Source organism: Lepidochelys kempii, chromosome 3 (genome assembly GCF_965140265.1).
Source record: "Lepidochelys kempii isolate rLepKem1 chromosome 3, rLepKem1.hap2, whole genome shotgun sequence".
Classification (NCBI taxonomy): domain Eukaryota; kingdom Metazoa; phylum Chordata; order Testudines; family Cheloniidae; genus Lepidochelys; species Lepidochelys kempii.
Genome location: NC_133258.1, coordinates 163926378 through 163942678, shown reverse-complemented (window position 1 = coordinate 163942678; position 16301 = coordinate 163926378). Strand labels below are relative to the sequence as shown.

The window sequence follows — 16301 nt, the reverse complement described above, 5'->3', positions numbered from 1 at the left end:
AACACATACTGGACTTTTAGTTTATAAAGAAGTTATAATCCCAACTCTCCTCTATGGCTGTGAGACGTGGGTGACCTACAGAAAACACCTGAAAAACCTGGAACACCAGCACCCAGCACTTTCTTGGGAAGATCCTCAGCATAAAGTGGGAGGATCGCCGCACTAATGTCAGTGTCCTCACAGAGGCCAACATCTTCAGTGTTGAGGCCCTGATTATCCAGCACCAGCTGAGGTGGAGCAGGCACTGTGTGCGCATGCCTGATATACGCTTACCAAAACAACTGCTGTCCGCCCAACTCACCAAAGGAGAAAGGAATTGGGGAGGCCGAAAGACAAACTATAAAGACACCCTCAAGATAAACATCAAGAGATGTGGCATTAACACCACACACTGGGAGACAGCAGCCCAGGATAGAGATAACTGGCAAAGACTTGTCAGAGAGGGAGCAGCCACTTTTGAGGAAAATCGCCTTGCCCTAGTTAGAGAAAAACACCAGAAAAAAAAAAGGAAGACAACTGCTACGCAGCAATCGTGGCCCAAACCTGTCTTCCAACACCGCATATAATGTCTGCCAATGAGCCTGTGGCTCAACGATTGAACTCCTCAGTCACCAAAGGACCCTTGAAAAATAAAACCTGTGAAAAAGATCATCCTCGATCTTGAAGGATCGCCAGTGATGATGATGATGATGATGATGTTGCATCAGTTAATAATTTTTGAATTTATTTTACCACCTTTAATTATTACCCCAAGTTACTGTTAGACTAGAGTAACAAATCATCAGCAATAGCGAATGTTAAAACTAGTCTCTAATTTCTCATTTATTTCCTCCTTGCTTTAGTGCCTTACAACAGTGTGAGGTCCTAATATTGTTTCTGGAGTTTTAAAGGATTTTCATTTCTGCACTGTAGTTAAGAAGCATCATCCTCAGAAGATGGAGATCAGAGAGTCTGTTTCTGCTTGTAGCTATTGGGTATTACCATTATTAAAATATAGGGCTCTAAATATACTCCTCAGTCACCAAAGGACCCTTGAAAAATAAAACCTGTGAAAAAGATCATCGTCGATCTTGAAGGATCGCCAGTGATGATGATGATGTTGCATCAGTTAATAATTTTTGAATTTATTTTACCACCTTTTATTATTACCCCAAGTTACTGTTAGACTAGAGTAACAAATCATCAGCAACAGCGAATGTTAAAACTAGTCTCTAATTTCTCATTTATTTCCTCCTTGCTTTAGTGCCTTACAACAGTGTGAGGTCCTAATATTGTTTCTGGAGTTTTAAAGGATTTTCATTTCTGCATTGTAGTTAAGAAGCATCATCCTCAGAAGATGGAGATCAGAGAGTCTGTTTCTGCTTGTAGCTATTGGGTATTACCATTATTAAAATATAGGGCTCTAACTTTACACGTGGCTTTACAAACATAGACAGCAGCCCTGCAATGAGCTCTGCACAGGCAGATGAAGTCACATAGTTTTCCATACCATTTGTAGGAGTCATTTGTAGGATCAAGACTACAAAGAAAACACTACCACAAAGATCTTACAATCTAAGTAAAATAAACAAAAGTAAAACAAATTATAGGACAAATGTTACAATGGATTATTTTATGAAGAAGTTGTTAACCGTTGATGGAAAAGAAATAACAACATATGTTGAAATATACCGAGGAAATGGTTCCAGATTTTAAAATTACATTTGGGGAGACAAAAAAGCTGCTGCAAAACTGCCTATCAGAGCCAGTTCAGGGTCAGAATTCTGGTACAATGTGATAAAAAAAACTGCGTCAACGCATTTTTCAACGCAACGCATATGCAAGACTTGAATGTCACTTGTGTTTTCTTGCTCACTTTATTTTCCATATGCAGGTATGAGGAAAAAACACCACCAACCCAGCATTTTATAACATTTTGCTGGATTCAATCCCGTGATTTATCATTCTTACACTGTGACTGAGCACCATTTTAACAGGCACTCAGTAGGCACTTTGAAAGACACAGTAAGATTTATTAGCAGACTATATGCCTTTCTTGTAAATGAGATCCAAAGACTCAAGAAGCATAGCTGATGCCTTTTTTTCCTTTTTATTTTTCAAAACAAGAGGAACATGGTGACTTATATGGAGATCAATCCTTGTCTACATCTCAGGAGGAAAGTTAATTAAATTTTAGTGTAATTTGGACTCTGTCTACGTTTTCAAAATTGACCAGTAATTTTTGGTGCATCAATTTTTTGAGCGCACCACCTGAGACACTCTAAAGAGCCCAGATTTTAAGAGGGATTGTGCTCAAGTTGGGCACTCAAAACCATATTTATTTCTGAAAATTTGTACGTGTATATTTTACATTCACTCCTGATTGCAGGACAAAGCTCTGCACCTAACGCCATTCTCAGATTGCTTACAAAGTCTTGTTAGCCTTCCAGTCTTCAGTATGAATCAGCCACCATTTTGTAAAGGAGGAACTACAGCAACTTATATAAAGCAGTATCCATTTAAGCACATCTTGTAATTAATGTTACTGATACGCCAACCAGCGGATAGAACATTTGTTGATATTTTGTGTTGAGATCACTTACCTTATCACACAGGAGGCTATTATTTTTGGTGCCTGCTGTGTAGCAGTCACAGGTTTTACAAACATCGACAGCGGAAAGATCTGCACCTGCTTGCCGGTAATGGAAATCCTTACACATCTCACAGTTTCTTCCTGCATGAGGGAAAGGTTATGCATTATGGCTTCCAATTCATTAAAATTAGCTGTATAATTCAAAATTAAAGACTCTATTCCTTTGAGAGAATTCTATAATTTTCAGGATGTCCATTTTAATGCACCTTTCATCTCTACCTGCCAATTTAGTGATCCAGAGCATATGAAACAATGAACCTGTTACAAACTGTGTTTTACTCCATTAAACTTCCATCTGTTATATAATACCACACTTCTATAGAGCTATGCTACGTGAATGTCTATACATTTTTTTGGACAACTTACTGTTGAACCTCAAATTTTCCCCTTTCATAGAGAAAGCCAAGAACACTGAAATAAGTATGCAAACCCTCTACATATGGAGTGAGCAAATTTTTACTCATTAAAGAGGAATCTGATATTTTACCAAGAATCTTGTTTGCTATATGTTACCTGGTTAGACCAATGCGATGGTCCTGATATAAACACTGTACATCACGTATAATGGAAACCACTTTGCAAGCTTAACTGCAGCAGATGTTGATGTTCATGCTATAATAAAGTATGCTGGGATATAATTTACAGGGAAGATTCTATACAAAATTATATTGCATTATAGTAATGGCATTTCTCTATCTTAGCTGTTTACATAATTCTAGCTACTGAAGTACACAGGGGCTATACTTAAAAAAATTTAATTTTCTCTTCATCATTGTTGAACCTCAGAACCATTTGGGTTTTTATGACTGACTCTCTCCAAAATGTCCCTACATATTTTGATGTTGCTTGTTAAATTACCTGTGGTGTTATGTTGACAGTTATCACATACTCCGCCACCTCCTCTATTGTGTTCATTAGGAAAAGAATCCATTGCCATGTCATAGTGGCAGCTTACTGCATGGCCATAGCACTGACAAGGTTTACAATTATAAGCTTGAACTTGGTCACCTGGATGAAAAGGCTTGTCATGATATAATGGCAAACAGCGCTCACACTAAAATTTAAAAAAAAAGAAAGTTTATCGCTTTATATCTCTGCAAGGTACATATTCATATTGCATTTTATGCTTTTCCTTTTTTCACTGTTGAACACGTTGGCATATAGACTTTTAAAAAACGTTTGGCAAGCAAAAAACATTCAAAACTCTTCCACAAGAATTAAGTTCAAGGGGGATATAAAATATAATACAATAAAAACTGCTAGAAAACTTAGTTCAGACTTAGGGTGAGATTTACAAAGGCATGTAGGGACTTAAAGATACAGATAGGTCGCTGGTGGGATTTGCAAAAATGCCCAAGTACTTCAGTGGGAATTGGACATCTAACCTGCTTAGGCATTTTGGGGCTTTAAGATATAATAAATAGGTATAACGCCTCTCTCCATGGTTTTCGGGGTCCCCAGATCTTCAAAGCTATATTTTAGCCTGTAAAATTAAAATCTTGTAAAATTACAATGGCATTTAGGCACCTAAAGATGGTCCCCTTGTACCCTCCCACCCCCGCCATAATGCACCTACACAAGGCTCGCTATAATCTGGCCCTACACACATGTTTTATACAAATATTTCCAAGCCCAATAATATAAATATTAGTCATCATTCCAAACTACTTAAAAGCACTCTGTACATGTTCAGAAAAAAAATGGTAAAATATCATTACTGATACACAATGTTATTAATTTAAAAACCCTAAAAATGTTTGTAGGCATCCATCAACTGGAACTATTGCTTTAAGTTATACATTTGTCTGAATTGTTTGTCCTTATTTCACCAGTGATTTCTAATGTCCACTTAAGTTAAGAAAGTTTGGTGTGATTTAAAAGCTGATTAAACCAAAATCTCTCCAGTTCTATAGATAATTTATTTACCAAATTAAGTGTGAAATATGATACTGATGCAATATTAGTGAACCAGTTGCAGTTGTTTATGTAAGTGTCCTGTGGCAAAATGTTTTCTTATCAAAAAGGTTTTTATTTCTTCAAATTTATTTAGTATTTACAAAAGCAAATGATTTTAAATTTATTCCTTCATGTGAAATTAAACAGAACAAAATAGCCTAGACTCCGAAAGAACCCAAAATTTCTGTTCAAGTTCTGTTGAAACCAGGCTATTGCACTATCTGTAATGCTTTGTAAAAAGTATGAAATGAGAATAATCTCAAATTTATAATAGACTCTGCAAAACTTCAAGGAGAAGGTTTATTGTGGCTATTGGTTCATCAAAAACAAAAAAAATGAATTTCTTACAGATAACTAATGGATGGTATTTTGGACAATGACATTCTAATTATTCAGAAATGATCCAATTAATGTGCGACAGGGGATGGATCACTTGATGACTACCTGTTCTGTTCATTCCCTCTGGGGAACCTGGCATTGGCCACTGTCAGAAGACAGGATACTGGGCTAGATGGACCTTTGGTCTGACCCAGTATGACCATTCTTACGTTTCTTAGTTACAGCACCACAATGAGAACAAGCACAGAAAGTAAAAGGAGCTTATGTATTGAGACATACATAAGCTAAGAAACACACCACCAACACGAAGAGCAAGAGAATGGGAAAAAGTTGAATGGTATGAGAAAGCCAAAGCAAAATGGACAAAATTCAAACTTCATTTGAGGAAGTGCAGTTTCATTTATTTCAATGAAGCAATTGTATGCATAAAAAAAGTCTGAATTTGGCCCAGTAAACAAACATTTTTCTCTCTCTGTTGGTAGAAACAAACAAATATATTAAGAGAGGGGGGTGGTTGAGTTTGAGAAGGTTATTGCAGGAAAGTTAAGATACATTTAGTTCTGAATACGGTGAAGGTGGTTATCGTTCTCATTCCGTCTGACTGAGTTCTGTTGTCTTTGTCCAAAACTTCTCTGGTTCTCTCTTCTGTGAGTATGAGTCTTCCCATTTGTCAACAGATTCTTTTTTCCTGTGGAATGAAGCTGTCACGTGAAGTCATCATTGCAGTAGGAAAGGTAATCTCTCACATAGACAGAGACAATACCACGCAGGGATTTTAAAATCAGTCTGACGACCTTGAACTAGACTCTGCATTCAATGGGAAGCCAGCACAGGAAGCAGCGAATTTGGAGGACGTGTTCCTAAAAACCAGTGTTAGTGAGCAGATGAATTGCTGTTGTATGAAGCAGCTGTAGCTTCCTCAGGCCATTGAGCTCCACTCCTAGATACTGAAATTTTCAGTAGGCCACTCTGAGGTTATGAATATGTAGGTCACTGTGGCCTGATCAATAACAAACAGAATCCAGCACATTCCTCTGGCTAGTCACGGATGAAGTGGGTGTTCTTTGCACCATGGCTATTTGGGTACCTTAGCGCAGTGCAGCCTAAGACAGCTCCCAAGGCAGCAGTTCAATCTAACAATATGAGTATAGATTACTTCAATAGTGAGGGCTGAAATAGAGGTGAATTCTTCAAAGCACTTCCTTCTTCCTACCAGCATGCTCTCAGTCTTGTCAAGGTTCAACTTCAGTCATCTGCTCTTCAGCTAGGCACTTTTGGAAAGCTTGGAGAGAGAGCCCTTAATGTTTGCAATGAGAGAAATGTAGAGCTGGGTGTTGTCCACACACTGCTGGCACTGCAGCCTGTTTTGTCTTACTAACTTTCTAGACACGTTTATATAGGTATTGAACAGGATGGGGACTCAACCTTGCAAAACCTCATAAGTGAGAGCTTTTGACCATAACAGTTCTGGGTTTGCTTAACAAGGAAAAACTCTGCCATTTCAGGGTATTTCCATCACTCCTGCAGTTTCTTGAGGACAGGACAAGAGTGTTTGGTTATCAATGGTATTAAATGCTTGAAAGGTCCAGTAGAATGAGAATGGATGTATTTTTATTGTCAACAAGCAGGAGGAAGTAATGCACCAAAGCAAGAAGTGCTGTTTGTCCCATGCTCCCAACTGAAGCCTTAATGGGAGGGGTCCAGGATGTTGGCATTTGACACTGGAGATAATTTTTGGTCAACAGTGATTTAGTTATTTAAGTCTTGGACTTCACTTAAACTCTAGTGTAGACAGCATCTTTTAGAGACAACTATATCACAAATCATCTGTGCCATAGGACATACTGTGTGTCTGCCGTGTATAGGAATGGTGTAGTATTCCTTTCAATAGTTGTAAGACCTCTGTGTATTCTGTTCTAGACGCTGCCAGAAATATGTCAGAACAGCTGTATGTATACAGCTAGGCCTTGCAAACTTACATATAGCTAGTAAACCATTATCTGGGATCTAGCTGCACAAGTATGGAATAGGAGCTCTAATTTCATATGTAATGGGAGATCATACTGAAAGGCCTTTGCTTCTAGCTTTTTTACATCTGCAAAATGTAACTATGCCAATAACAAAAGCCACGGTACAACACAAAACTAAATTTGATCCAGTGCTGGCTGAAATGTATGACATTATGATGACTGGAAGATTTAGGCACACAAACATCTGTTTAAAGGACTATTACCCTATTCCTAAACACTGCAGTGTCCACTTTTGGAAAAATGACTCAGGATATTTTCTAAACATTTGTGCCAGGTTACAAATATTTGTGGTTCTAAGGGAGAGGCTTAGAGAGAATGGGGGTACCAATGGCAAGACACTGGAATAGAACGTAAAATATTTTAAAATATGTTCTTGATACATTTTGGCCAAATCAGATTCTGGAAGTTTCTGTTACTGTATATTTTACCATGAGTTGCTTTTCTGCAAGATTATTTATAGAATGAGTTTTCAAAATCAAGAATTACCTAGGGACAGTTACAAAGGAGTTATAAAAAATAGGGAATTAAAATGGGTTGAATCTTTCAATCGCTTTGTGGTACTTAGGCTGCCACTCATTTTTATTTGTCACAGCTAGCACACCTCTCACAAGTCCCTCTTTCCAAAGGATGGTCCTTATCATAGACCCACTTCTAGCCCTGAACCACACACAGATCTGGAACAACCTGGGATTACACCCTATTGATAGCAGATATACTAGAATCAAGAAATTGAAATGATGAGGAGGATGTTCTTTATAGGCATGAATCCATATTGCATCAGGCTCCCTCAGCTACTATTTTTCCTCGCATACTGAATCTTGGGTGTTTGTCCCACATCTAGGATTTCTCAGATCAAGTGGTCTTGTCAGTCTAATCTTTCCTTAGAAAGCGCCAATGACAGGTATTTTACAACCTTCTTAGGATAACCTGTTCTAGTGCTAAACTATTCTTATAGTTACAAAGTTTTCCCCAATATCTAACCTAAATCTCCCACACTGCAAACTAAGCTGATTACTTCTTGTTCTATACTTGGTGGACATGGAGAACAATTTATCACTGTCCTCTTTATAACTGCCCTTAACAAGTTTGACAACTCTTCTCAGCTTCTCTTCTCTAGAGTAAACATGCACAAATCTTTCACCCTTTCCTCAAAAGGCATGTTTTCTAAACCTCTTATTTTTACTCCTCTCCTCTGGAGTGTCTCCAATTTGTTCTCATCCTTCTTAAAGTGCGTGCCCTGAACTGGACACAGCTTAGTGACGACGACTGCTAATTATAGACAGAACGTCCTTTCTCCAGTATAGTACTGATGTCAGTAAATCATGTTGGGTGTCATTTCTCTCTGACAGGACTAGGTGCAGACAAGTACCTTTCAGAGTTTGGCTCAGTCTATGCACACGAATGGAAAAAGATGTCCAAGCTGACATACATCTGATCCTCTTACTTTCTCTGGGGATAGTTTTCTGGGAAAATGCATTACATGAAGTCAGCTGGCTCAAAATATCTAGCTTATCTTGACCCAATTCATTAGTCAAAACAAGTCTTTGCTCTAATTTGTCATCATTTTATCACAATTCCTGGATCCAGCAAATTGGTGAATAGACCTAATGACATCAACTTGAATGCAGATGTGCAGAGTTCCCTATTAATCATTTGGAATGCTGGAGGAAAATCACAGTGAAGCAATCTTCAACATATCAAGAATGCAGAGTGGTGCTTGAAAAGGTACAAGCATTTTAAGCCTTACAATAAGTTATACTTAATTAAGCCCGTCTTCCCTAATTCTGTTAAAATGTTCCATCCTGTTGCTTATACCTCACCTCCCACCTCAACAATTCTCAGTCCCAATCTCCCTTGACTGTTCATCCAATCTCAGTCTCTACCCACATACTGACTCCCAGTATCACTCCATCATCTCTTCCAGTCCTAGTTTCCTTGCCCAGCCAGTCATAGTCTCCTCACACCCAACTCCCAGTTCCAATGTCCCTCTTTTCCTCTGCCAGCCTCCAGTCAAGACTTCTCTACCCCTGCCACTCCCCAGGCTTCTTCTCCCAATCTACTCCCACCAAGGGTCTGGCTCTTGTCCCCTCTGCATTCAGATCAGGCACCTTCCTCTTTTGTGGCATGGACCCAGGAAGAGAGTCACTGATAGCACAGGAAACAGTCTCCTGCTCTCAGTTCAGTTATCCCGTCCCAGGATGGCCTGCAGCAGTCCAAAACTGAAATTTCAGGCAAAGTCCTGCTTAGCCCTAGGCTGGAGTCTGCACATTGTGGACAGAATCTTTGAGGGATTTAGCGGATATAAAATATTAGTCTCTACTGAGCATGTGCAAACTGCAATTTTTCAAAGTCTGATAAGTTGGTCAGACAACAGCTAAAATTCAGGTCCCTGCTCCAAAGCTTGGGCCGCTCTAGCTTTCCAAATAAAAGGTCACCAGAATTTTTTTAACATGGGCAAAACAGTCTATTTGTCATTAGCCTTGTTCTCAAAAAACAGCTGAATCATTCTGGCTGAAATTGAAAAAAATAATAAAATAAAATAAATAATAAATAATAATAATAATTCAGCCTAATGCAGACACCCAGCATGGAAAATTTCAGCCCTCTCTCAGTGAAGACATGACTCCTTATTGCTCCAGTCAGATGCCATAATCCAGTAAAGCAGACCTCCATAGCAATGGAATAATACCTGCAAGTAGAAAGGCCTGTATTTCTTGATTCTGATAAGGTTATAATACTACTGCAAAGAAGGCATATGTAGGAATTCAGAAAATAAAGTAAAAGAGACTAAAATGTGGTCTAGTGGCTAGGACATGTGAAAAAGGTAGTTAGGTATTCTGTGTCCTATAGTGAAGAGTCCATTCCAGACTGAGTTAGCCACACATCAGTTTATACCTTGACCAGACCACATCATAGGATCATCTGTATCTTCCCTTTGTGTGCAGTCAGTGATTAACAAATAAATAGTAACTTAACTTCATGGTGAGTGTAGGGCAATTGGAACACACACACCCCCGCCCCCCGTGATCAGGCCCTAAATTTGCTTATCTTCAAAGTCAGCATGGCAGCCTGTCTAGTATAACAGAGTATACAACTTTTTTTCACTCAAGCTCTTCTAATGTATCATAATTCCTCCAAAACATGCAGATTATTGTGGACACCTCCAAAGAATCAATGCTACCACTTCAATATGGAATGCTATGCTACAAAAACTATAGTCTTCCAACTATTTGGAAATTTAGGTTTACAACTCTCATCATTGTTCACAGGAGTTACATTTTCAGCTACTTACACACAATGTTAGGAATACAACAGCACTATGAACAGTAACAGGAGTGGGAGCCTAGTTTTCTATAAATTCCATTGGAAATTTATTCCTAAAATCCCATCTAAACTGGCTTTTCAGCCATAATTAAAAAAATAAAAGTACAATTTAAATATAGCTGTAGCCAAACATGGTTCAACCAACCAAACAGTGTGGAAAGGACCAACCCACGTACTAACATGGATAGGAGCCCCTGAAATTTACTGTCCAGTCAGCCCCGCTTTTTTGACTTCTGCAAAAGATAACTCTGACAAGTGCAACTTTAATTGCCATTTGACTTAGATCTCATATGGATTTTCATCATCCTTGCAAAGTGAAGTGTATTACTGTTGGATGAGCCTTTTAGACAGAACAGTAACCCTTCCACAACGCCCCTAGTGAATGATCATCTGGGCAACATGTCTTCAGGTACTAGAGACAGCAACAAGCTCTTTCAATATTTCAATGAATTCTTGTACAACAAAATATTTTAGAAGTCTATGATCTTTCATTTGAGAAATGACAGTAGTTTTCCAAGGATAAATTCATGGACTAACCCATAACTTCCAGAGACATGTCAAAAGATACTCGAAATTTTCAAGCTTGTAAGGCTCCTGACCAGATGGCTTTCTACTTGCTGTTTTCCCAAACGCTAGTCAATCATTTGCCAGCTATGTTTCATTTCAGTTAATTCTGAAATTACTGGCTTCCTCCCAGATTTATCCCTGATGCCCCAACTACAGTACACTATTTATTGGACAGCCTGAGATAGCAAGGCACTTATTAATTTAATTAACTAGTACATACTATACTAAAAGCTGTAACAGTTCAGACACAAATAATTTATTAGGTATCTAAAAATATACTGATCCAAACTGGCTTTATTAATAGTCAATTCTCCTGTAATAGTATAAAATGGCTTACTGATCTGATTCATGGGGATCAACAGCGTAGCACCCTCTTTTAATTTAATGGGCACTGAAAACAGAAGAGGTATTTGATTGCATTGATTGTTTAAGTTGAAAACTTTGAAGGCCTCGGTCCTCTATGTTGTAACAATAACTGAGTCTCAACTTGCACCCAAACACCTCCAGGGCATGCATAGCATCTCAGAATCCAGGGCATGCACATTTCTCAGAAACAGAAGGGAGAACATTGTGACCAATTCAAGGGAGTCTCTGTGCATGGCAAGGTAAAGCTACAGTGATCAAGGGCCACATTTTTTCATGGACAGTTCCAGTTTTTCATATGATGTTCCACTGGCCCAAAAACTTCTTTGGACACAAGATTACTCATGTTTGTGAAACTACCCACTTGTGTAAATGTTTGAAAGATCAGGACCTCATTCTCTGCACCTCAGTTTCTACTTTAAATTGAGGGTACTTCCTGACCTACATCATAGAGGTGCTGTAAAGATTAGTTAACTCCATTTCATACAGCAATTTGAAAATGGGTGTTCTATGAAGTAAGTTATTACTTTTCATATGGTAATGGACGATCTTTCCAGTGGTTCAGAAGAATTTTAAAATTCTTCCAGGAAAGTTTTTTTGTTTTTCTTTCTCAGATGTAGATATTTGTTTCCTATACAGAATCTGCTGGGTCTAATATGCAAATCACTCATAAGGAAGGATTCCCTGCTCCAAATTTCACATCAAAATGTGTCTTCAACCCAAACAAAACTCTCTAAAAAGGAAAAAAATAGTTGTGTCTGGAAACTCAACTTAGACCGATCCATTTCAGATAAGGACTAAAAGCAAGTGATTTACTTAATGACAATTTCCATCTGTAGTAAGTTATTTGATTTTTAATTCCTTTTGTTGTTTTAGAGTGCAACATCCATCCAGATGTATATGCCAGATATGCTCAAGATGGTAACTTTAGCTGCACCAAGTGGAAATGTGACAAGGGCACACTATGCCATATGTTAGGAGTTTGTGAAAGGATCTCAGATTTCTGTTCCAAGGTACTCAACAAAAATCATTCAATTTTCATATATTCCCTTACTTGCAGAACCTGAGTTACTACTACTATTTTGTGTTGCAAGTTCAAACCTCAGTCACCTTGTTTGCAGTGTTATCTGTTCTCATAAAACTTATGCCTGCAAAACAAATTATGGGTACATATGAATAGTTCATCCAACAGCTACTTGATTTATATCCAAAGCACAATAATTAAATAGAGGTGTAACAAGATTTGAACACCTCTTTTTGTGGGTTCAAAAATCCAGATGTAACTTGTGCCTGCAAAAGAGTGAAAATTTACCCAAAAATACAGTAAAAGCTTTGTTATCTGGCATGTTGGGGGAATGGGGGTTGCCGGGTAGTCAAAAATTCCAGTTAACTAAGACTTATACTTACCAACGGAATACCAATTTGCAAAGAATTAGAATACAATTAAATGAATAAAAGGTACTCACCAATCCGGTAGTAGTACTGTACTGCAGAGTGGTTGGTTTCTTGAAGCACTTAGGTGTATACAGGTAAAGGTTTCTAAACAGTAGGTTATCTTATGACACTACGTATCACTATGGGCAGCGCATGGCATATACCCAGATCACTAAAAATACACTTAACACTAAAACTGTACCGAACATAATTTAATCTTTCTTTGATGATTCAGAAGGCACGTCAGAATCTTGCAGTGCCTCAGGGTCATCATTATCAACATCAATTATCATTGTAGATGTAGAAGGTGTAGCAGATTGGGCTGAATCTGTAATAACCCTATGACTTACCCTGGAAGCTGCTTTTTAAATAAATTCCCGACATTAGCTTGCTTGCTTGTCTTCTGCCTCTTTTGCATAAAAGTGGAATGCAGAATGTGCAATTGCATAACCTCCTGGGCAGTATAACATGGCTGCCTTTCTGCAAATTTAACTATCGAATCAAAAGCTGAAGCAACCTTTCCCCAAGTTATTTTGGCCTCTTCACTAAAATCTTCTTCTTCACTGTCTTTATCAGTGTCTTTTGACTTTTCAGGATTCAAAACATTCTCTATTATTTCTGTATCAGTAACAGTATGTGTCACTTCAACCTCCTTGTCCGCTTCAACACAATTTTCTATCTCACTTTCATGAAATTTGTTGACTGGGTGTGAAGGAGTATCCACCATTTCAAGAATTTATGCTAATGTATTTTTTCTAACTCTTACTTTAAAGACTTCAAATTCATCCTCATCAGAAGACATTTCTGCAAACATAACACTAGACCACAATTTTATCCAAGCTCTCCTTAATGTGTCACCTTTTAACAGAATTCCAGGCACAAGCAACATTAAAAATTGCATCTTTTACATTATAACGATATTGAAAGTCCTGTGTAGTGCCTTCATGATTGATCAACTTTCTCAGGAAATCTCTTCTGTAATAACCTTTTGTTCTGGATGATGTCCTGGTCCATAGGTTGAATCAATGAAGTAACATTGGCAGGCAGAAAGATGATAAAAATATTACCAGACACTAACTCTGTTTCATGAGGGGAGCTCTACGATTGTCTAGCAATAGAATAGCTTTGCTATCTTCAAGTAAGCCTATTTTTCTAAAATGTTCTTTCACTCGAGGTATAAAAACATGATGAAACCAATCATAAAAAATTTGTCCGTCCATGAATTACTTTGCTCTTTGTGCAACACCTGTGAAAATGTGCAACACCTTTGAAAGCTCTAGGATGATTATATTTTCCAATCACTAAAAGTTTTACTTTATGCGAGCCTGCAGCATTAGCATACGAGAACAGTTAGTCTGTCTTTATTCTGCTTAAAACCAGCAGCATTAGATTCACTTGCACCTACTAGGGCAGAATTTGGCCAGCATCGCCAAAACAGGCCCGTTTCATCAGCATTATAAATTTGTTCAGGGGACAGATCGTGTTCAGCAATTAAATTTTTTAAAAATTCACAATATTTTTCTGCAGCTTCATGGTCAGCCAATTTTTGTTCACCAGACACATCTAGCTTTCTAATGCTATGACAAAGTTTAAAACACGAAAGCCACCCAGCAGAAAATGCACATGGCTCAGTCAATTGCATTTGGTTATAAAAATCTTTTGCCTTTTCAATGAGCCAGAGATAGGGGCACCCTCCAATCGTTTCAGTGAAAATCATTCATATAAAACACTATCTAGATACTCTAATAGGCTGTTGCTCAACAGCTTTATTTGACTCACAACTAGCAAAAAAATTGAACAATTGTCCTTTTCGATCCTTGAGGTCATATATCGTGGATGAGCCAACACTGTACTCTTGCATCAAAACATTCCTATTCTTGTCCTTTTCAAGACATGTACAAATATCTATTTTCTGTTTTAATGTTAACACAACTCTCTCATGCGTCTCTTCTTTGCTTTTTGCTGGTATTTTGGATACCATAATGGTAGGGTGGTGTTGATATTTTACAATAAACACAGGACAATACACCGAGTAATAAACTGACCGATCACAATGGCAGATACAAACAGAAAGAACAGTATTTGACTCTTCTCGGCTAAATCAAGCGGAGTCCGACTGCTCTCGGAAATTCTCAGGTCCCAAATAGCTTCAGCATCGGTCCTGGTTATTAGATTGAAGATTTGTATTGAGATATCAGAAATGCCGGTTTCTAGAGCTTTCCAGTTGATAAAGTGCAGGATAACACAGCTTTTACTGCATTACATTAAGTCTGCATGGAGGGATTTAATACAAAGAGAAGACATCTACCTGTGGAATTAATCCTGACACCCGTATAAAGAGTACATGAGTTTTGTGCAGGAATTAGCTGCAAAGCCCAGGGGGATCCAAATCCTCCTCCACAAGCCAGAGAGCTTTCTGCAACCACTTCCTGCAGTCTCAGGGTTATAGCAGCATCTGCAGCCCCTCTGCTGAAGTCAACAGAGTTATGATGGGGTAAAACCTGAATGAAATGAGTATCATATCTACCGTCTTAACACTAACTCTACAGCTATGACCTGGTTTTTATTTTGAAACAATGGTAGTATGAAATACAGGACTACTAAAGTCTTCATACTCAGGTACTATATCCACCATTATGTTCCAAGTAAACCACACAGAGGAAAAACACCCTCTTGGTTCCGGCCACGAGTGTATGGCTACTCAAGATGGTCAAAAACAGAGGTGCATTACATTGTTTTGCATTACATCAGTTGTGTGTTTTGCCTTACAAACTCAAAATCTTGAGCCATTTGGATCTCATTAATGTAAATTCCCCATGAAAATCAGGGAAGGGAATAATGAGTTGCAAATAACCAATTCTATTTTGGTTCATCTTTAGTAGATATTGATATTGCTGTTAAAGAATGAAAAAATATAATTAAACAACCCGCTTATTTTTCTCTGAATGAATTTGGTTAATTTAAACCACAATGCACTCAAGCCAATTCAAAAAATGTGACACCCACTGAAACAGTCCTTTAACAATGACAAAAGTTATCTGATAAGGCAGTTATACCATTAATATGTATTTGGTTTGTTTTCACAAGGTATCGCAGGTCTTGCTAGAGTGCTTGGTGAACTTCCAGATCTTATTAAATATTTATCATTAATACTTACAAAGTCACATTTCACAATGCTTGTTCTAATTAAAGGGACACTGTCAACTTGAATTTTTTTTAAAATGACTACTTTAAAAACTTCAGTTTTCTGGTATTCTACTATTTAAATATTAGAGTTTAATATTTTTTAATTACTTTAAAAAAATTGTTACAAGACTCTCTGTTCCTCTGTTTATATTTAGAAGGATCTGTGATGTGATCCTGAGAGCAAAACAACAAATGTAATTCAGGCTAACCCTCTCACCCCACATCAACCTTTTCTCTCTCTGCTTCTTGCTGCCCGTTCAGTTTCATCTTTGCTTGTTGCTGTTACTGTCAAACTTTCCAGGCCCCAGGAAAGCTTGTCCACCATTGGACACAAGATGTGACAAAGACAAAAAATTATTCATGCAAGAAACTTAAAATGCAGTGGGACTTTTCCTTTAGAATAAATAGCTCTTTCTATAAGATCAGTTTCTTAATTCTTTATTTTTGAGGTTAATTTTCAACAATAGAAC

At 37.8% G+C, this 16301-nt stretch overlaps 1 protein-coding gene across 1 annotated transcript in view; it reads right to left on the bottom strand.

Moving 5' to 3' along the window:
- Positions 1 to 16301, bottom strand: part of USH2A (usherin) — a 571967-nt gene that overhangs the window by 489782 nt on the left and 65884 nt on the right. The window contains exons 9-10 of the mRNA XM_073338913.1: positions 3491 to 3686; positions 2583 to 2713 (exon numbers count right to left, since the gene is read on the bottom strand). Coding sequence (XP_073195014.1) covers positions 2583 to 2713; positions 3491 to 3686 — 327 coding nt within the window. The remainder of the gene's footprint in view (positions 1 to 2582; positions 2714 to 3490; positions 3687 to 16301) is intronic.